The sequence below is a fragment of the Rosa rugosa genome, chromosome 2 (genome assembly GCF_958449725.1).
Source record: "Rosa rugosa chromosome 2, drRosRugo1.1, whole genome shotgun sequence".
NCBI classification, from domain to species: Eukaryota; Viridiplantae; Streptophyta; class Magnoliopsida; order Rosales; family Rosaceae; genus Rosa; species Rosa rugosa.
The window spans coordinates 32,998,821-33,020,791 of NC_084821.1; the positions used below are offsets into that span (position 1 = coordinate 32,998,821).

Sequence of the window (21,971 nt, forward strand, 5' to 3'; positions counted from 1 at the left end):
ATCTTTTCCATTTAGGCCAAATTTTGTTGGCATTCATTCATCAATGGAACGTGGTTCGATATCATCGGACTCAACAAACTCATGCGTAATAGAAAATGCGATTATGTCATCAATTATGATGGAGTTTCTATCCCACGTCTCATGTACACTAGTGTAATTTTCATGGAGCTGTATATTCTCAGAAATAGGTTCTGACGTTGAGGCGTCCCCCAATGATAACCATTACCCGGAAGATTCTCATGAGACAGGTTTTGAGTCTTGATGATCAAAGGATTGAAATGTGCCAAAGTATCCTTCGAACCCACGGGCCTCCCACGCATCCTAGCTGCTGCCGTGGCCTATAACGCCAGAGTGCCACTCTCTTTGGCGTTGGCGCCATGCCTACCTCCGTGTAGGGTGGAGCTACGTCCTCTCATAGGGACGTCCTTCTTTGCAGGCTTGTTTGCAGCATATTTGTGTGATCTCGTCACTTTAACGGGGATCGAGATGAGACATAGTGGGGACAGACTACAACAATTCCTGTCGTTCCTGCTGAACATTCGTGTTCTTATCTTCCCCTAACGATGGGAAAACTGTCTCATCAAAGTGACATCCGCAAATCTAGCGATAAAGAGATCGCCTCGCAAGGGCATTAAGTGGTGGACGATTGTTGGAATCTCAAATCCAACGTAGTTGCCCATTTGTTTGTAAGGACCCATCATAGGGCGCTGTGGTGGCGCAATTGGCACATAAATGGCACACTCAAATATGCGTAAGTACGATACTTGTACCCAGTCACTTGCTGTAGCGTAGAGGTAGATTGAGTAGCGGTGGGTCGTAGAGGAATTAGCATAGCTGCATGCAATATTGCATCATCCCAAGCGGATATAAGGAGATTAGTGCGCATTACCAATGTCCGGACTACCATCGTAGTCGTTTCGGCGAGACCATTTGGGTGTGTTCATGGGAATATAATGTCCAACATCAGTCCCAATGCAATAACCATCGAAAGTCTTCGATGTAAACTCTCTAGCATCGTCAAATTCAATTGACGGAATAGGATGATCCGGGGAGTGAGTCCGTTGTATTATGATATGTTCTAGGAGTGTATCATAAGTAGCTTTACAAGTGGACAATGGCACAACACGTGATCAGCGTGTTTGCGTGTCAACCAACATCATGAGATATTTAAACGTCCGCAAGTTGGTTGAATCAGTCCATAGAATCCCCATGGATTCTATGTAAGAACAGAATGAGTATTGTCATATCCTTTGCACAGGACGTCTCAGTCCTAATTTCCCTAAGGAACGAGCTTTGTAAAACGAGCGAGAGGCTTTAGAAGCAACAAATGAAAATTTTGGTTAGGCCTGAGCGTCTGAAACGCTATTTGAAGCAAGTTGGTGATTGCAACATCACCTGGGGCACCAACACCATGATGGACACCTTCCATGGCGTCATGGATAGGGACTACGCCAGCCCTAGGCTGGTGGTGGACGGAGGCGGTGCCCTAGGCAGCAGCGTCGGTCACACTTAGTCCAGGAATCAACTTTTAATTCATGCTTCATTTTTCTCGAGAGAAAGGATGTCCATGTGAAGTCTTTAGTAGACGGATCATCATATCATAACCAGGATGACCTATCCTGTCGTGACAAAGCCAATATGTGTTTAAATCCAAGAGGATCTTCTCTCATAACTTCATTTGATTTAACAGCTCGAATAGTGACATAGAGTCCACTAGAGAGACACATAAACTTCTCTAAGATGCGCTTTTGTTCGCAATCATTAGAGGCATTGCAAAGGAACGCATTTCCGTTCTCTACATGCGTTTTCGCATGGAATTCATTGGCTATTCATAGGTGCGATTTGCCCTAGGAGCGTAGAGAGTTTTGCGACAGTAATCAAGGTGCCTTTTGGCAAGGGGAACTTGGGCTATTCCATGTCCTTGAATCAATACTGATGGCCCAGCCATCGTAGTCACAAAGTCATATGCTCAGAATCAAAATGGAGTCATAATGAAAAGAACTCAAAATTGTATTCATAAGCCAACAGAGTACATCATTGTCTGTTAACCATTAGGAGAATCTAATCCAAATGCTAGCTAATGCAAAACAATGGTAGTCGTCTAACTTCTTTCGGTAATTCCAAAATAAATGTGACCAGGTGAGTAGAGAGATGTCGGTGGAGCAAGGCTCGCTTAAGTACCACTAATCTCAGAACCTTCCTAGACATCACACTTACTTTGGGTTAGCCTACTTTGAAGAAAGACTAAACCATTGACATTTACTACAAAGTATATGGCAATTACCTATTACATCTCTTGAAAAAATAAAGACTTAAACAAAATTGACGATCTATTGATCCCCGCCAGATTTGTAGTCTTCAACCCTTCACTCTAGATCATCTTCTTGATCTTCTTGTTCCACATAGTGAGCTTCTCTTACTTCACAATATGCTTTGTAGGTGGTGACAATTTCTTCACGAGCTCTACAAATGTGTGCCCAATGATTGGAAACTCCACATCGAGAACATACATCTCTTTGCTCAGACTCCATTAATTGAGGCGCTTTGAAAGCTTCATTTAGATGGCTCTTAGTGTTAGTGGGGCCACCAACATGGCCAGAGGCGTTGCCTCCCTCTCTCTTTCCACGTTGACCTCTTCGTTTCCGTGTTCGCCTATTTTGGCGGTTACCTTCCTACGTAGAGCGATTATATGGACCAGAACTTCCAGAAGTATCCCTAAGATTAGGGTTTCGCTCTTGGCACCCTCTTAGGGGCACGACTATAATTGGACCGGAATATGCTATGTTTCCACGGATCTCAAATTATAGTTCTTCACAAGGATGTTGTCATGCTTTTCAGTGACATTCATAGCTCCAATAAGCTCATGAAACCTTGTGATTCGTCCTGCAGTAACATCGATTCAATAGTTTTTAGCAACCATCAATGCAGAGACGAGGAAGGTAGAGAGAGTCTTCTCAATCAACATCACATCTGTGATCTCTTTACCACATAATTCCATTAAGGATTTAATGCGAATTGCTTCCGAGTTGTAGTCAAGAACTGACTTGAAATCACAAAAGCGGAAGCTATGCCATCTCACTTCTAGGTCAGGAAGCAGGGAGTCACGGACGTTGCCAAATCTTTCTTCGAGTGAGATCCACAGTCTTCTAGGGTCTTCTTCATTCATACACTCGTACTGGAGCGAATCATCCATATGACGAATCATTAGGATGATGGCTTTCGCCTTATTTGCCTCTAAGGCTGCTCTATTTGCTTCCAAAGCTTGAGCTTGCTTAACAGTTAGCACATCCTGGCTAGGCTCAAGAATCATATCTAAGATTCCATTGGCCTTGAGATGCTGGCGGACATCACGAACCCACCTGTGATATCCAGAGCCAGTTGTTCCCAATGGAGCAAAGTCCAATTTATTCAGGTTACTCATCCTAAAAGAGAACAAGAAAAAGGGTTAGTTTCAGAGCGAAAAAGGTACCACGAAAACATATAAAAATTTTGAGCGTAATCGCTTCCAAGAAATTAGGAATTTTGGAGCGTAGTCGCTTCCAAGAAATTCGATTCCAAGAGGGGTTGGATTAGATCGAAACAATGATGTTTGTGGTCGATCGTTTCTTCTCAACAAACTCTAAGTTTGGAGGACTCTACAAGCTCCAAGATTGGAGTGAGCACGAACCCCCACAGTTCGGCTTAATTAGGTCTCCCCTATGATGGAGAAAGGGGGGTAGAAGAAGGGAGGTTGCAAGTCCCCGAGAAAAAGAAGAGAAAAGAAATAAAAATTTCAAAAATGGGAACTTTTATTAAAAAATACCTCGAAATAGGTCGCCGGAAATTTTGACCGGAAAAAGTCGTCGGAAAAATGACTGGAAAACTCGCCGGAAGTTGGCCGGCGGTGGTTGACCAGCTGTTGACGGGGTGCTGATGTGGCAGGTATGCTGACGTGGTTGCTGACTGTGTTGCTGACGTGGCAGAATCTGATGACGTTGCTGTGGACCCTGTGATGATGTGGCTGTTGGCTCTCATTGAGCCCTTGCGGGAGATTCTGCAGCAGCTGGTCAACCTCTTGAAATTGGTCTTCAGTGACAGCACCCTCGCGTAGAAGCACCCTCAGATACTCTAAAACTCTCGCGGGCGCGCCAGGAATCAGAATATCAGGACCCAAGAGGCGACGAAGGCCTTCTCTGGCATCATCTACGACCCCAGGTGGGCTCACTTTGAGCACGCGAGCTAACCGTTCTAAAGTGGACGGAGTAGGTTGCTCAGCGACAGGGGCCTCAAGAGGCTCCGCGACAGGTGTTGCTTCTGGCACTGGTTCAGGAAGTTCTCCTATTTCCTCGACTTCAATGACTTGGGGGGCATGGGGAGCAGGTTCCTGATCAACCAAATTGGGAACAGATTCAGCAGGATCCTCGTCCGCTATTTCTCTGGCTACCGCTTCCACGTTTGGACCCTAGAAAGAAACATCTTCAGAATGACCAAGTCAAGGGTAAAGATAAAACATTTTTTGTCAAGAGAGGTACCTCTTCAACTGGTAGCTCGCGGAAATTTGCTGTTGGTGCTGGGGCAGTCTCACCGGAGGTTGGACCCGAATCAGGCACTGTTGATTCTAGAAGGAGAATTGGTTGCTCGCGGGAAGTATGAAGGAGCGGCATCCTTTCTTCAACCTCAGGCGAGCTATCATCTATGACTTGTGCTGGGACTACGACCAACTGCATGTTGTTTGCAGCATTGATCGCAGAGGGAGAGTCACCATTGGTCTCTTGGGCTTGTGTGCCAGACACACCCTCGCCGGCAACGGAGGAGCCTTCCCCAACTTGCCTCGAAAACCTGCGACGAACCTGAAGCGGAGAGACGTTATAAAACCATACATAGAAAAACAAAGTATCAATGCTCACTTTAGAGGAGTATTACCAGTCGGTCAGCGACTGGTTCATCTTCTGCCCATGGATCGGTCCGGAATTCAGCGCGACTGCGTTTGCGTGCTAGAGCAGCAGCAATCTGTCAGGATTTAAACAAAGTCAAATTAGAATTTGAGAAGGCTGCTAAAATATACGTGCTAAGAAGAGAATCCTTACAGTTTGAGGGTCATCATCATCAGAAGAGGAGCCCTCTACCTCAGGCTTGGTCAGTTTTACTTTCTGTTTAGCGGCCGGACCAGTGGCCGGAGAAACACCCACGACGCAATTGCTTGAAGGCGGTGCGCGTCCCTGCTATAAACTTCGAGTTAAGGGGAAGAGTTTGGAGGTAAAAATGATCAAGGAAACAACGAACACGCTAAGGCAATTACCTCTGGAGGATGCTCGAGAATTACAATTCTAGCCTGAACCAAGCGCGGGGCTCGCGCGGGTCTCGGAGCCAGTTCGGGTGGTGGAGGTCTTGCTTCATCGTCATGAAAGCGAGCAAGTTCTTCAGTATCAGCGTCGTAAGGATATCTCAATTCTTCGAAGATGGCCGTAAAGATTTCGTCATCCCTTTGCCTCCAGTAGTTAACAGAGACTTCCTTCCACCATTGATCATAATCTTCAGCGGTCCCATCCACGGGGACGATATTATCAGCCCAGTCAGGGAGATCGACCAGTACAAGCATGCTTTGTGCTGGCGGAGGTCCATTTAAGGGGCCAATTCTGCGCCAAGAGGTGTTGTAATTCCAAGCATCATAGAGGGGAAATGGCACCAATTGGATAAGACCAAACTGGCGAGCAAAATGGTTGGGAGCATAAAGCTCATAACTGAGTTCGTTAGCAGCGAGCCTAATGTCTGAACAGGAGATCGCGCGGCGAAAAGCCAAGCGCGCGCGATCACTATAATCAGGAGCCCCAGGAAGGAAGCCATTTTCAAGAGGAGCGGGGAATCTCCTATTGAGTATTAGATCGCAGTAAGGCATCTCGTGCAGGAGGTACAAATATGAGAAACACTCAGAATATGGTGGAGATATGTACCTCGCCTCGCGACAAAACCATTGACCAAGAAGGGCATCAGCCGGTGGTAGCAGTGAAATGTCGTCGCGGCGGAAGAATGGAAAGTAAGTTTGAATCCAGAAATCAAGGATCCAAAAGGGGCCAGAAATGCTAGTCTCAAAAGGATGCATCGTGGCCTGGTACAGAGTACGGTAGAGGGCACCCAACACTGGTTGTCCTAACCCCACGCGGCGACCGTTGCCAGAAGAGTCCAGGCGCCAATGGGCTTACAGGAAGAAGTACAAAATATGAACTTGCAGAGCCAATACTCCAGAAAAGCAATGCCACCAGTCGCATTGCGCTCTTTGCGATAATAAGCCAGCCACCGCGGATAGGAGCCGCTATAAGCACTGCGACCAGTTTGGTCCATGGTTGATGTGAAGGTGTCAGAGTCGAATTGGCCATGCAGGTAGGGCTCGTCATCGATGGGCAATCCAGTAATGGTGAGGATATCCAACAATGTTATACTTATTTGGCCAAATCGAAAATCAAAAGTATTGGTAGCAGTATGCCAAAAGCAAAGGAAGGCAGCGAGTGGTGAGCGATTCCCACCGCGAGGAAGGCGAAAGCATAAATCGATAGTGTGGGTAATACCTGCCACGTTCCAGCGAGCCAAATCTCGTGCTCTTACTTCACGATACCAGGAAAGCTCATCTGCGCTAATTTTGGACGGCCAATGCCCTATTTTTGCCCGATGATTCTGCGCACCCCAACTATTGAAATCTGCAGGGGTCCTCCGGAGGACCTGAATGGGTCGATGAATGGGCAGGCTGTAGAGGACGAGAGCGTCAGCGGGAATGGAATCTCGTGGTGCCGGACCCAGTCCGGCGTGATGGTTTGGAAGCCTGAAAAGCAAAGGTCTCTGGACGGAAGTATGGATGCGACAGCGGGCACCGATGTTGGTTCCCCAAGTGCGAGCGATGTTATCAGTAAGCTCTTCTTCCTGATCGATGATTACCTTCTTTGGGGGAGCCATTTCTGGGTTTCTGTAAAGTGGGTATGGAGCGAGAGGTTTTCTGGGTTTAGGAGACTGGAAGGGTTTCTGATGTGACAGGTCTGGGGTGGCTGCGATATTTAAATAAAAGATTTTGTGAGGGAAACGATGCGATGAAAGGACGTTTTACCAAGCGAATAGACGTAACATTCATTAATTACATCGTTTCGATCATCAGACGTGTCGTTTTAGTCCCCTTCAATCAGTTACATTTTTGTGGGCCTAATATCGAGGCCTGGGGGGCAATGTTTGAGCCCAAAAGTAATTTTGGCAAGATCCTTTGGTGGATTTAGCACAGCTGGCCGATACCTGCGGCCCAAAAATAAGCCTACTCGGGTTTGGGTTACAGCTTCACCCATTCCTTGATCCATCAGGAAAACGAAACCTTATTGGAGTCGAGTAGCGGGGATTGAGTAGGAAACTTCAATCAATATCCCTTCTATGACAAGGAGCAGTCGAAACCCTAAGTATATATACCAGGTTTCAGGGACGAATAAAGGACCTCTCTCAAATCAATCAATCCCAGCGATTACAAAGGCCTCCCCGGAGCAAACCTTCAACCTCGTTGAAACTCGGTGACCGTACGCCAGTCCTAGTCTCTCCAAGAGCCGACTGTCAGCATCACCAGATCAACCCGGCGACCGTACTTTCAGTCCTAGTCTCCCCAGGAGCCGACTGCTAGCGCAACTGCCACCGTTACTACCAGCGAAGCAAGGGTAACGCCCTCGCAACCCAGCGAAGCTAAAGTCACGCTTTAGCGCAACCCGTGCTTTCTCCAAACTTCCCAGTGATTGCTCTGCTTAGTCTACAATACTAAGTATCGATTCGGTGACGCGAAGAGATCACACTCAAGTCCTTATCCGTAAGGCAAGAAGTCCTTTCTCGGAAGGCATAGAAAAGAACCTTGTGGCGAGGTTGGTGCTCTCCTTGTCCATAACGCTTGAAGAAGAAGTCAGGTCAAGGGACTCCCCCGACGATTGCACCCCACGGTGCTGGCACGCCCGAGCAATCACAGCAGCAAAAGAGACAGTTTGCAGGCCAACTGGTTTCCACGTCAAACAATGATACCTCAAGCAATTAAAGAAGAATATAAGGCTGGGTTCAATTAATCCTTGTTCGTGGAATCAAGAAAGGAAGAAGCAAAAGTCAATGAGACAAAGCTCGTCAAGACTACCTCTGCCAAAAGTTAGCAGAAAAAAGATGCTACAGAGATTGTCTTTGCCTTTCATCGAATAGGTGGTGGGCATTTTGTTGTTGTTCTACAAATAAAAAGAATGAGAAGGCACACTCCCAGACCAAGACTCCAAATTGCTCTTTACTTGGTTGGATGATATGTTTACTCTTAAGAATAAAAAGAGATCATCTTTAGAGTAACGATCATGAAGTCTAGAGGTTGCTGCTACTCACTATCAATGGAAGGAGTCAAAACATGTCATTGAAAGGAACATGGCACCGCTTCAGCCGAGTTAAAAAAAAGGGGTGTAGTGAATTTGATGTTGGCCTGAGGCAAAAACAAATGCCATCTAATGAAGTGTGGTCCTCTAATCTGCTGCCACCCAAGTCACGTACATGAGATTTGGCTTTTTTTTGACAAAACAAGTTAGGCCATTAGACAAGTCTCCCAAAAAACTTCTCCGGGGTTCAGACGAAATTTAAAATGTGCAACTCAGTGTCCACTCAGCATTACGGGTGCCCATATCAAATTTGGGGCCCAAAAGCCTTGATTGGTGTGGACCAAGCAACATAACTCTCAAGTAAAGCCCACGATCAAATTTGGGCCCATTTGAGGAAATCGGCGAACCTTGACGCTACGGGTTTTCTTTCAAGATACCTGAACATTTGGTTTCGTTAAAAATACTTCGGAAACTGAAAATATCATTTTGGTACAAAACCAAGGAAAATCCCAAAATCCACAAAATTCAGAACTACAATGGTTTGATCCCTTTACAAGGTATGTAGGCAATCTAGCGACTCACTAGATGCAACCACAAATTCAAATCGGATCCCTGACTCCACCAGTCAAATTCACCCAAACACCAGAAAAATCAAATCATTCCCAAATTACCCAAAAGCAAATTCAAGGGCTCTAAACCCTGACAAATAACCCAAAAAAAAATCTAAAAATAAATGGGTCATCTACCCATTTAAATCCCAAATACTGGAACTACATGTGGTTTGATCCCGCAAGGGTATGTAGGCAATCTGGAATCAAATAATCTAGATGCAACCGCATCCTAAACACTATTCCTATTCCAAAAATCCAACCCTTCCAATGGGTCATCCACTCATTGGAACTCTTGAACTACGAGTGGCTTGATCCCCTCCCGGGTACGTAGGCAACCTATTCCAAAATTTCGGGTGCAGCCGCAAAAACAAACAAACACACATTGGTTTCTTTATAAATGGAATCAAATGGTGTTTCCCTTGTAACAAGGGGTTATAATTAAGAGATACATTATGTCTTGAATGGGTCAAGCCCGAAATAATTAAAACTCTATTCTGTTGATGAAGACAAGTGAAATTACGTTGGGTGACATTTTCACTTTGTGCAATTTTTAACGCAACACCTGCAAAAAATCTGTTATATTGTCATATGTTGTTACTAATCAGACAACACAATATTTTGAACTTATACATGGCACTCCACAGAGGTGCACTCTCTTTGTTGGGATGCAAATGTGGCTTCAGTCAGTCAAGAGTCTGTCAGAGTGTGGTCATTAGTCCTCTGGAAAGAGCATTCACAAGCTCAGTTTTATCTCCACAAAAATGTTTTGTGGAGTTATATAGTTTTATAATTGTCCTGCATTTAGTAAGTGCCATTAAGTACTTAATATTTGGTTCTTTTAGCTAGCAGATAAAAAAAATATGAAACTGGCGTATTAAATTAGTGCTATTCTAGTTTTCCCTTAATGCTTTTGTAGAAGTGCAATGCAAATTGGTAATTAAAATGTGTACATGTACAGCCCGTTTTTATTCTGAAAGTTTTCCATTCTTTTGCAGGAAACTCTAGAAGCTGAGATCAAGATGCTCAAGAAGAAGCTGACCTTTAAAGCAATTACAATGCCTACGCTGATCCTCTTTCTAATATCTCTAGGTTGTTGTTCAAGTCTGTAGCACCTGTTGAGCTTAAGGGACTGTAGATTCTGCAGATTGCTGATAGAAGGAAGGAGTGCTGTTACTAACATTACCAGAGAGGTCGACGTACCTAAGACAGGTCAATTTGCCTACGAAATTTCAAATTCTTAGGTTATGCAGATCTAACACACACAAACACCTTAAGTTTGAAACGATTGTATTATGATGATGTTTGATCCCAGAGTGGTAATGCTGATTTCAATTTCGCATTGGTTGGCCTATTGCCAAATCAATTTTATGGACCATTTGATTGTTTTTCTTCTAAAGTGGTCTTTGGTCATGAAGAAGCTATGAAGTACACTAGGTAGATGTGTAATTAAAATTCCAAGAACCAAAAGTCAGAAAGCAGCAATGGAGAGCTGTGACTTAAGTTAAGCATGAGCAACAGAGAGAGAGAGAGAGATAGTGAGGAGAAGAGGACAAAGAAGATGCACAGTTTTTTTTTTTTTTTTTTTTTTTTTCCAGTAGAAAAGGGTAAAGTGAAGATTAAATTTTTACTGAGATTAAGAGCAAGTTCACCCGTTGGGTCACCAGGTCACCCACTATTCACTGCTTTTTAGTGTTAATTTCACCCTCTGGGTCACGAGCACAGTGTATTTCGTGCCCTGGGTCACCCTGTACAGTGTTTTGGGTCACCATGGTGACCTGCACAGTGTATTTCGTGTCCTGGGTCACGAGCACAGTGTATTTCGTGTCCTGGGTCACGAGCACAGTGTATTTCGTGACCCAGAGAATGAAAATATACACTAAAAAGCAGTGAATAGTAGGTGACCCGGTGACCCAACGGGTGAACTTGCTCTTAGGGGAGGTGTATTTACCAAATTTCTATTTTCTGGTATTGTTTTATTAATGTGTCTTCATTTCTTCTTCTGACTCCATTTTTAACAGTTTGGTTAATCTTTGGTTTCAGGATAATTGTGTTTGGGTAGGTGATCTTCTACAACTAAACCAATCGTGCTTGGGTTTTGAAGATAATCGTCCTAGATCAACCAGGTGAGGGACCATCGCTTCTAATTTGTTTCATTTATTCTTCGTCAGTTGGTTTCGCAAGGGCTGGGTTACACATATAATCAGTGCCCCCCCCCCCCCCTTTTTTTTTTTTCAATATTGCTGTAATTTTTTCATTCAATTGATGTAGTTGTGCTTCATTATTTTCATATAACTAAGATTCTGAATAAAGCCAAGGATCTCTATTGTTGATTATTGATTGTTTGTATTGTTTTTTGAAATTGGGTTGCAGAAAACAGAAGAAGTGTTGCTGGGTTTTGGATTTCAGTGATGGAAGGTAAGGTTTTGATGGAGAGCACCAACCGTCTCTTTTGCAGATAAATTTGATGGAGAGATTGGCTGCCATAAAGTGGAAGATAAATTTGAAGAAACCAACCGCTTGATGGAGAGATTGTAATGTTTTATGGTGGTTGTAAAAAATCCAGCCAATTTAGTTCTCGTTTCGAATTCGATCAACTAGGTCAAACTTAGTTACTCTTATAAACCTATATTTATATATCATACACTCCAAAGAGCAACCTCTATAAATTCAAATAAAATGAAAAAACCGACCGTTAGATGTGATTATTACAATAAATTACGAGTGTGGTAAAAAAATTAGTCAATTTCACCATATTTTCGATTCCGATCGAAGTGGTCAACCGTTGTCACTTGTTTTTTAGAATATATATGCACATATTCTATATAGAAGTATGAGAACTTCCACACACACACACACACACACACACATATATATATACTAGCATTTCTCCACACATGCTCTGCATGTGCAAGTTATTATTATTTTTTCTTCAGAAAATAAAAAAGAAAAGAACTGGTTATTGCAGAGAAAAGAAAATGGGAGAGAGAAAAGTGGGTTGTGGGTACTTTTTTTTAATTTGTTTAATAAAAATACATTTTGTAAATGTCTTAATTATCCTTGTGATTTAATTAATTCTCAAAGTTTATTAATTTTCTAGGGTCAATTCTGTCAAAATTTTAGATTTTGGCTAACAAAGCCTCTTTTCTTAATTATTTTGTATAGATATATATATATATAAACACACACACACACACATATCTATTTTATATCTATATATATATAAGAGTTAAATATTATTTACTCCCTATACTTATAGGGTTTCATCATTTCAGTCCCTGACCTTCAAATTTCACCTAAAAAGTCCCTAAACTCCCAATTTCCTCTCAATTGGTCCCTGCCGTCAAGCATCCGTCAAAGTCTCCGTTATCTTGCTGACGTGGCGGTCGTTTCCCCCCTAAAAAGTCTATTATACCCTCACTTACTTTTTTTTTTTTTTTTTAATTAATTTTATTCTTCTTTTTTTTCTTTTCTTTTTTTTCTTTTTACCTCTTCTTCTTTCACATCTCTCCTGATCTCCGTCTGGTTAATAGAGGGTCTTTATCCGGAAGCTCTCATCCTCATCTTCTCGCTGGACCGAGGATATGCATACCCATGACCAGAATCATCACTAGATCCCGGATTTCGTTAACTGCAGCAGAACCATGTCCGATGATTAATAAACTATAATTACTTGCATGCAACTTTCATTACATCAACACTTTCCATATAATCACAAATAACAAATACCAACCTCCACCTAATTCAATTCCATTTTTTTCGATTCATTCACACCTTAGTGAGCTCAATCAAATACAGTTCCATCACTTTCTTCATTCCAAACCACACCAGACCCAATTCCAATCAAAATGTGTGCCCCAAAACTAACATAAATCCAAAAATTCGATCTTGATAGAAAACCTCACAAAAACTCAAATACCCAAATGAGATTTTGAATCAAAACACTTCACCCATCAAAATCTTACCAAAAACTCAAATACCCAGAGCAGATAGGTGGGTTTCGGCGGGTGCTGGGCGGCGTTGGTGTTGGGCTGGGTGGGGTACCCAGATTGCATATGTTCTCCTTTTGCCTCTCTCTCTCCTTGATGGCTTCAACTTGCTCAAGATTGAAATGAGTACTTCATGAATTGAATTCAATCTCAAGAGAAGAACTCGACCCATTTCGAAGAGGGACTGGATCGGACATGTAAATACGAATTGGAGTCAATTCATCATTTCATCTCAAAACAGAATTTTGTATGAACAGTCATTGGTTTTACCTTGATTTTGGAAGATTCAACCGTTGGATTTTCATGAAATTTGAAGACAGTTTAGAAGACTCGATTTTGAACAACTTTTATGAAGAAGTCGTGACTATCTGAGCAACAGAAGATGGAGTTTTTAGACGCCGAAGTTAGCTGACGAGCAGAGTTTCGTAAGAATGAAAGAGTTGTTCATTCTCCACTATGTATTTCCAGATCAGGCCTAGTAAATCTAAAGTGATGAAGTGGGTTTTCTGAGAATGTAAAAGGTAATTTCATGAAGATATGAAGGCATTTAGGCTTGGTGTTGATTGCAATGGGATTGGTGGTTGGGTATGGAGAGAGAGCTCAGTGGTGGTTATGGTGATTAATTTGGGTGTGAAGAAGAAGAAGGTAGAGAGAAAATGGGCATCTTCGTCGTCTTGGGGCAAAACCAGTAAGCTACAGGGGTCTGGTGCGGAGCGGAGAGCGAGAAGGGCGGCGCGGTTGGAAACGTCACCGTTTTGGCTGACGTTGGTGTCGTCGAAGGTCTAGAGATGGAGAGAGAGAGAGCTGGGTTTATTTTGGGTTTGTTTTTGGAAGAAGAAGACGCTCTATGTGGAAGAAGATGGAAGAAGATCGAAGAGGTAAAAAAAGAGAGAGAGAGAGAATAAAATTAATTAAAAAAAACTGAATAAGTGAGGGTATAATTGACTTTTTAGGGAGAAAACGACCGCCACGTCAGCAAGATAACGAAGTCTTTGACGGCAAGGATCAATTGGGAGGAAATTAGGAGTTCAAGGACTTTTTAGGTGAAATTCGAAGGTCAGGGACTGAAACGATGAAACCCTATAAGTATAGGGAGTAAACAGTATTTAACTCTATATATAAACACACACACACACATATATCTATATCTATATATATATAAACACACACACACACATATCTATTATATATATATATATATATATATATATATATATATATATATAAAAACACACACACACACACACATATATATATAAAATAGTTTACGGGCTTTTACGGGCCGGGCCTAGCGGGCTTTTGGCGGGCCTCCCATCGGCCCACCGAGGCGGGCTTTTGTGGGCTTTTTGACGGGCCGGGCCGGCGGGCCTCCATCGGCCCACTTGATCCGCGGGCTTTTTGATGAGGCCTACTCTAGCTCTTGCTATAATTCCATGTTAGATTGAGAAAATTTGTCAAATATGCATCTTGTAGGGAGTGAGACTGGTAGAACTTCAAAATGGCAATGATGCATTGAACCTTAGGAGAGATCCAAGATTTTGGTCAATTTTTGGAGGAAGCTTTAGCTTTGTTTCAGAAGAAGTGGCTGCTAAAATTCAGTTATCTAAAATTGTGCTATTGAGTGACGTTTTTCTTTCTAAATTTTGTGTATTAATATATTAACATCTAATGATGTCCCCTGATACTAAGATCTACTTTAGCTCAATTAAGGCTTCTAATTCATAAAACTAAATCCCGCGGCAAAGTGCGGCCAAAATTTCTAGTATTTTCAGTGACTGTTCATTTAACAGTAAAATGCCGGTTCTGCCCTTGCTTTTTCCATCGGTTTCTTCTTTCTTCTACGGACTGTTTCTTTTGCTCTCACTGCACTCCCTCTCCTCCCATCTCAGCGATTTCTGTTCGGTATTCATCTTGAGCCGACGTCTTCACTAGCGTGGTGCTTCAATCGATTTCTCAAGTTTTCAATCTTATTCGAGTGAGTTGTTGATAGGTATAATTTGGCTCAGTCTCAATTGGTGCTTGGATATGGTGTGAGGCTAGCCAATTGGTGATTGAAAGAGTAGGTCTACTGCTTGCCTTCTCAATTTTGGTGGCTAAGAGGGAAGAGTGTTGGTTCAGGGAGAGCGAGTAGAAAGAAAGCCATCCTTGACAGCCGCAGAGAGAGAGAGAGAGAGAGAGAGATATTCAAGAAGCGAAAATCTGGGTTGCTCTTCTCAATCAAATTGTCAAGGTATAGACTCTCCTATGTATATGATCGATTCTGAGTTTTCATTGCATGTGCTTTGTAGTAATCTTTGTATTATTTGCGTTCTGGGTCCCTATGCTTTTCCGGATTTACCGTAAATTTTGGTTCTCTGTATATGAAATTTTGATGATACAGCATACTATATATGAGTGGACAAAATGCTCAACTTCATCTCTATGAAGAACTTCCACAATGAAATGATTCTAATCTCATTTTTTTCCCGTCATGCCTGTACTATTATTCTAATCAAATTGTAAAGAATTCCCCCAAGTCCACTTTCCATGAGTACTTAACTCATGATTTCCCTTTCCCTTGAAAAGACACTTCTTTCATGAAAACATTCCCAGTTCCTAAAGTGTTGAAGGGTATACCAATTACCAAAACAGAAATATACTCTTTTAGAGTCATCTAAAACTTATGTGCTGCTCTAAAAAATTGAACATTTTTCTGATCAGTAACAATGATCAGCTGAGCTATTGGTTATGCCCTCTTTGGGTTTTGCATATGCTGTACATATGGACCTGCAACAATTACTATTTTGAAATTTGAAGGAGTACCAGCATGGCATTTTTATTGGCGAATTAAATCATTTAGCTTTTATCCTAATTTGACATTCTTATTTATGCTTTTGAGTTTTGTTGGTTAAATTTCTGAATTGGTTGGTTCTGCAATTGGTGTCCTATGCTTGAGTTAATTCCAAATCGATGCACTTCTTTTCCGTCCCTGTATAGATCAGTATAGCCTATCCACTATGGTTCTAAGTAGTAACAGATATGCATGATTTGTTAACAAAGAGTTGACAGATGAAATTTTGGACTCCTCACTTTGTTTGCTGGAACAATATTATCCTTTTTGCTCCTTGCTCACTGATTATATTTCATTACCTTTTCTCACTGCTTATAATTGGTCCTATAACTGATATGTTAATGCTTTTTTCACTGCTTTTAACTGGTCCTCTAACTTGATATCCTTTGTACAGATACTGTGTATTTGGTAGATCATAACTGGTCCTCTAACTTTATTTTTATTCTTTTTTGCCAATTTTCCAACCTGACTATACAAAAATTTTGATTTTAGGCATTAGAAACATTCAAAGGCAGTAGGCAGTACAACCTCATTAAAATTGGGCACTTATGCTCAAAATATGTGATCCATATGGTAGGTGTTACAAGAATTTGCTTCCTTTCTTTTTAGACACCAAGTCTCCTCAACTTAATTTAAACTCATGTTGAATTGGAATCTGTTTGAGCGAAGTCTCACACTTGCTTTGCTGGTATCTTCTATTATGTGCAGGAGGAATGTGTTAAATGGTTAGAACATGGAGAAGACTGTAAAAGTACTTGGGCTCCCTCCCCTTTGCGAACTAGATAACTTCATTTGATTACTATTAGTTGTTAGTTCAGTTAGAAAGCAATTGATAATTGTTATACAACTTGAACGAAGTGATACTACCCGCAGCAAAGCGCGGGATTTCTAACTAGTGAATAGCATTGCCCTGCTTTTATTTATCTTCAACTTTTTACTTAAACCCCCAGACCAAGAAAAAGAAGCCTTTCACTTAAACCTCAAAATGCTCCACCTGGTAAAACCCCTCCGCCCCCATCTCCGCCATCTACGGTTGGCCCACTTCAAGGCCCCAAAGCCCCCAAAGCCGCCGGAATCCCCTCTGAAGCCGCCAAACCCTCCCCAGAAGCCCGAAACCTTCACCCTCCACGATCACACGTGGCAGGACCCCTACAGCTGGATGTCCAAGCTCAACGACAAGGTCGCCATGCGACACATGGACATGTACATGGAACAAGAAGACAAGTACACCGAAGCTGTCATGTACGGCACCGACCGCCTCCAGAGCAAGCTCCAGTCTGAGATGGCCTCCCGCTTATCCTTCGACCTCTCCACTCCTCCTCTCAAATTCGGACCATGGTACGGAACTGTAATAATGGTCTCAATTTCGTCCTTTTTTAACGTTGTTGACAAAGTTTGGTGCTTTTGCTAAGGTTGTACTACCGGCGCGTGGAGGAAGGTAAGCAGTTTCCGGTGCTGTGTCGTCGACTCGCGAGTTTACACGACGAGTTCATTTCTCATAAGTCGCCTTCTGCTGGGTTTGATTTTACTTCCGGTAAGAGAATTGAGCAGAAGCTGATTGATTACAATCAAGAAGCTCAAAGATTTGGAGGTAAATTTTGCTTCTTTTTTACTGTTTTAACAAAAAAAAAAGTTACTTTCTTTTAGTGTTTTTTGGGTTCTAGTTTGGTTTAATTTTGTGTAGGTTATGCATATGAAGAATTATCGGAAGTTTCGCCGGATCATCGGTTTATTGCTTATACAATGTATGATAAAGACAAGGACTTGTTTAGGTTGTCTGTTAGGAACTTGAATTCTGGTGCATTGTGTAGTAAGCCTCAAGCGGAGCGTGTTTCGAATTTGGCTTGGGCCAAAGACGGGCAGGCATTGCTTTATGTTGTTACCGATCAGAACAAGCGGCCATATAGGTTGGCAATGTGTGAAGTTTACAATGCATGTTTGGTTTTTTTGGTTTATGATGATGTAATTGTGGTAACTTAGGTGTTTTCTCGAGCAGGATGTATTGTAGCATGATTGGATCGACTGATGAGGACGTTTTGGTTTTTGAAGAATCGGATAATAATGTGTTTGTCAACATTAGACACACGAAAGATTTCCGGTTTGTGACTGTAAATACCTTCTCTACCGCGTCTTCCAAGGTATTGCTTTGAAGATGACTTTTGTGGTCTGCTAAAATGTGAATTTTGGTTGAAGGGATGTAGTATTTGTGACATCTTTTTAGGTCTTTTTGATAAATGCAGCTGATCCATTGTCGGGGTTGAACTTAGTTTGGCAGTGTGAAGGTATAGCGCATTGCGTACTTGAGCATCACCAAGGATATATTTTTCTGTTTACAGATGCTGCGAAAGGAGGGCAGTCAGTTGATAACCATTATCTCCTTCGTAGTCCTGTGGATTCTTCGAGCAGTCCAAGAATATGGGAGGTCTGTGGCTTAACCATGTGTTATTTCTTTTTCGATTAATCTTTCCTGTTTGCATTTCGAACTTTAATTTCTTGTTTTTCTATTTAGTTTGTCATTCTGTGCTTTAGATGTGCTCTATAGCTCATTTGTCTTTTCTGTTCCTTTATCAGTATATGGCTCTGAAATTGATACTGTGTTTATTAGATTTTCATATCAAGTTTGACCTTTTCTGCTTTTATCTGCATGATTTTCTGTGTTCAATCTCAAATTGATGATTATTCTCACATAATGTTTGTTGTCATGTATACTGCAGGATGTATTCGTCAGTGACCCAGACTGGGTTTTTGAGGATGTGGATTTCAGTCATACACACTTGGTACTTAATATAAGGGAAGGGCGAAACTTTAGACTTTGTTCTGTTGCTTTACCTTTGCCTGCTGGGAAGGTAGGTTAACAATACCAACTTCTTTAGGGTATGTGTTCATCATGCCATCATGAATTGACGACAACAATTTCATTATGAAAGTGTTTGTTTGACGTATGGGCCTTGACTTATAATTCACATCCCTTTTCTTACTTTATGTTGTAACAGGGACCAGTTCATCTAAAAGAGCGTCACCCACAATTCTTGCCTCTTCCAAAATATGTTTCGCAAATTTCACCTGGACCAAATTATGACTACCATTCATCAAAGATGCGCTTTACAATATCGTCACCTGTGGTATGTGAGTTACTCTCTTCTTCCAAAGATTGTGCAGCATTGTTCTTTAGCCAGATGCCTTGATAATGGGTTATAGCAAAAAAAACTGTGGATATATACTTTTCATGCTGTACTTTGTGCCCCTAACTTAGTTCTTGCGGTCTTTGCCGAACAACTGATCTTGAATTTTTGAATGTCTGCCCCGCTTGATTTTGATTCATTATTTAGTAGAAGCAGAAGATTTTCAACTTAAGTCCATTAACATGCTTCATTCAGTGTCATGACTCCTGAACTTCTATCATCCAAAATTTGAAAGAAAGTATGAGGCTTCGTAAATTTTCTACACATTTGTTTTGCATCGTCTGCATGTTTATTCTGTTTCTTGAAACAGTGGATTATATATACCCATTTCTGAGTTCTCTTGCAGATGCCAAATGCTGTGGTTGATTATGACCTGTCAAATGGAAACTGGAAGATCATTCAACAGCAGAATATTCTTCATGAAAGAACAAAGGTTTTGTATGGAACAACTTCTTCAGCAAGCATCAGCGAGAAAACCTTAAATACAGATAATTTGAATTCTGCAAATGAAGTCAGCCCTGATGATCAGCAGTTGTGGAATGATCTTTCTGAGTTTTATGCTTGTGAACAGCATAATGTCTCTTCTTATGATGGAGTCTTGGTTCCATTGACTGTTGTATACTCTTGCAAAAACAAGAAAGAGGATCAGAACCCTGGATTGCTTCATGTGCATGGAGCTTATGGTGAGCTACTCGATAAAAGGTGGCGCAGTGAGTTGAAAAGCCTTCTTGATCGTGGTTGGATGGTTGCCTATGCTGATGTTAGGTCTGATTTGTGTTAAATACTACCAAGTTATGTTTAGCTTAGTTGCAATTTACTTAATAAATTTGATACTGCCACTTAAAGGGGATTCTTTTGTATACTGTATTTCTAGAGGTGGAGGCGGTGGAGGTAAGAAGTGGCATCATGATGGAAGATGTACAAAGAAGATTAATTCCATCAAGGATTTTATAGCCTGTGCCAATTTCCTTGTTGACAAAGAAATTGTCCATGAAAAAAAGCTCGCTGCTTCAGGTTATAGTGCTGGAGGACTTGTAGTTGCTTCAGCCATCAATCAATGCCCACATTTGTTTACTGCTGCAGTTTTGAAGGTAAATATGGATCTTCATGTCCGTTGTTGATGTGCTTGCTTTGGTTAAATGGATTTTTGCTCTATACAGTTTTTTTTTTTTTTTTTTGGAATCTCAGCTTGAAGAGAACTGGATCATATTCTTTGACAATTTTAATGGGAAACTACTTATATTTTGAAAAAAGAGAAACAACACCATAAAAGGAAAACATTGAAAGTTGCCATTTGCAAATATGTCTGTCTGTCTGTCTGTAAGGAGGCAGTACAATCTAAAGTAAATGAGTACTCTTGCTGAATCTTACATATCTTAAGTCGCTAGTTTCGCTTGTTAGGTTCCATTTTTAGATGCAACGAGCACTCTTCTCTATCCCATTATACCGCTCACAGCCGTTGACTATGAAGAGTTTGGATACCCTGGGGACATTAATGATTTTCATGCTATACGTGACTATTCTCCATACGACAATATTCAGAAGGATGTTCTCTATCCAGCTGTATTGATATCCTCGTCTTTCAATACACGGTAATTTTTGCTTCCCTTTATGTTAGTCCTTCTACTGCTACTTCCAGCCAGCAAATGAAAAGAGTTGGCTGGGTGTTTATGATCTTTATGTTTGACATGTTTCAGTTTTGGAGTGTGGGAAGCTGCAAAATGGGTTGCACGAGTTCGTGAACTTACAGTTTATGACCCAAAGCGTCCAATACTGCTTAATTTGACAACAGACATAGTAGAGGAAAACAGGTACCTCCAGTGCAAGGAATCGGCACTAGAGACTGCATTTCTTATAAAGGCAATGGAATCGTAGAGACTGCAGTTTTTACTCACTACTGAATCTGTTGGTCAGCAACACAGAAGCTAGCTGTTGGCAGGAGCATTTTTTTGGTCCATGAATTTAGACCCTCAAATTATGTAGGGTTGTTAGTTTGTCCTAGTTTAGTTTTGCATGCTTCACACGTGCCGAACTAAAACTTGAATCTCAAACGGATTTTCATTTCAAATGTGGCTCCTAATTTCATATCCCAATATTTGGGAGTCCTAATCTCCAAACTAATTATATATTTTCTCAAATTTAAAAATTTACTATTTGTTGATTGATTTCAACCGCCAAAATGTTAAACATAACCTCCATCCTCTTGTATTTCTAACTGCGCCTCATTAGTTATTATTATGGTTGGATGGTTTTTTTTTTTTGTTTTTTTTTTTTTTTGTTTTTTGGGATAGGGAAATTGTGGTTGGATGTTGCTCTCAACTATTTTTGAATATTTGTAATTGATTCGTTCGTTGGTTGATTAATAAAAGGGGAGAAATGTTGGTGTGGATGATATCTTTGTCTTCCTATGTCGTAATGAACATTAATTATTGATTTGGAGAAGCTTTATGATTTTAATGTCTTGCATGTATCATTTATTATAAATGGCACTATTTAATATTTTGGGTTGCCATCTACCATCTACTCCTCAACCAGCTCTAATTTATTAACTAATCATCACTGTCACAAGTCACCACCAACTTGGTTAAAAAGTTTCTATTAGAAGTTGCATCCCCAATAACCTACCTCCCCAGAATAATTACTATAAAAAAACTGTTCTTGTCAAATAGTAAACCACCATTGACTATTCTGTATCTGTCCTTTTAGTCAGATATTATAAATGATTTGCATATTCTCTATAATTCTGGATTTGTTATTTGCTAGGTAGATGTTAAATTTTGTTTCTTTGCAAGGACAAAAGGATTTTGGTCATCAGTACCAAATTACAAGAAACCATGAAATGTGACTATACCAGGATACATTGGGTCACCTCCAAAGAAAACTATTCCAAATATCCATTAACTTTGGTTTGTTAATGGGTAACGCTGCCGTTGCGGTGCAGTGGCACCCTGCAAACTGAAATAGAAATATCATTTTGGCTGTGACTTCTCTAGTGACTTAGAGTTTTAATGTTTTTTGTCCAGTTA

At 41.3% G+C, this 21,971-nt stretch overlaps 1 protein-coding gene and 1 long non-coding RNA gene across 4 annotated transcripts; one reads left to right on the forward strand and one right to left on the reverse strand.

The window, feature by feature from the left end:
- Positions 1-12,436: 12,436 nt before the first annotated feature.
- On the reverse strand, positions 12,437-13,446 carry LOC133728962 (uncharacterized). The gene is made up of 3 exons (XR_009856117.1): positions 13,204-13,446; positions 12,910-13,117; positions 12,437-12,575 (listed from the first exon to the last, which is right to left on the reverse strand). It is a non-coding gene; the product is annotated as an uncharacterized LOC133728962 (long non-coding RNA).
- A 1,143-nt stretch (positions 13,447-14,589) lies between these two features.
- Positions 14,590-21,110, forward strand: LOC133732113 (uncharacterized). 3 transcript variants are annotated; one of them, XM_062159579.1, is made up of 13 exons: positions 14,622-15,163; positions 16,256-16,336; positions 16,472-17,101; positions 17,176-17,354; positions 17,448-17,670; positions 17,760-17,901; positions 17,985-18,185; positions 18,478-18,609; positions 18,757-18,885; positions 19,292-19,710; positions 19,820-20,036; positions 20,347-20,537; positions 20,643-21,110. In XM_062159579.1, exons 3-13 carry the CDS (start codon positions 16,749-16,751, stop codon positions 20,818-20,820), a joined length of 2,364 nt encoding a protein of 787 aa, XP_062015563.1. In that variant the 5' UTR covers positions 14,622-15,163; positions 16,256-16,336; positions 16,472-16,748; the 3' UTR covers positions 20,821-21,110. The 3 variants fall into 3 exon arrangements, with proteins under 3 accessions (XP_062015565.1, XP_062015563.1, XP_062015564.1); XM_062159581.1 differs by lacking the exon at positions 20,643-21,110 and having other exon boundaries at positions 14,590-15,163; positions 20,334-20,534; XM_062159580.1 differs by lacking the exon at positions 16,256-16,336.
- The last annotated feature ends 861 nt before the right edge of the window (positions 21,111-21,971 follow it).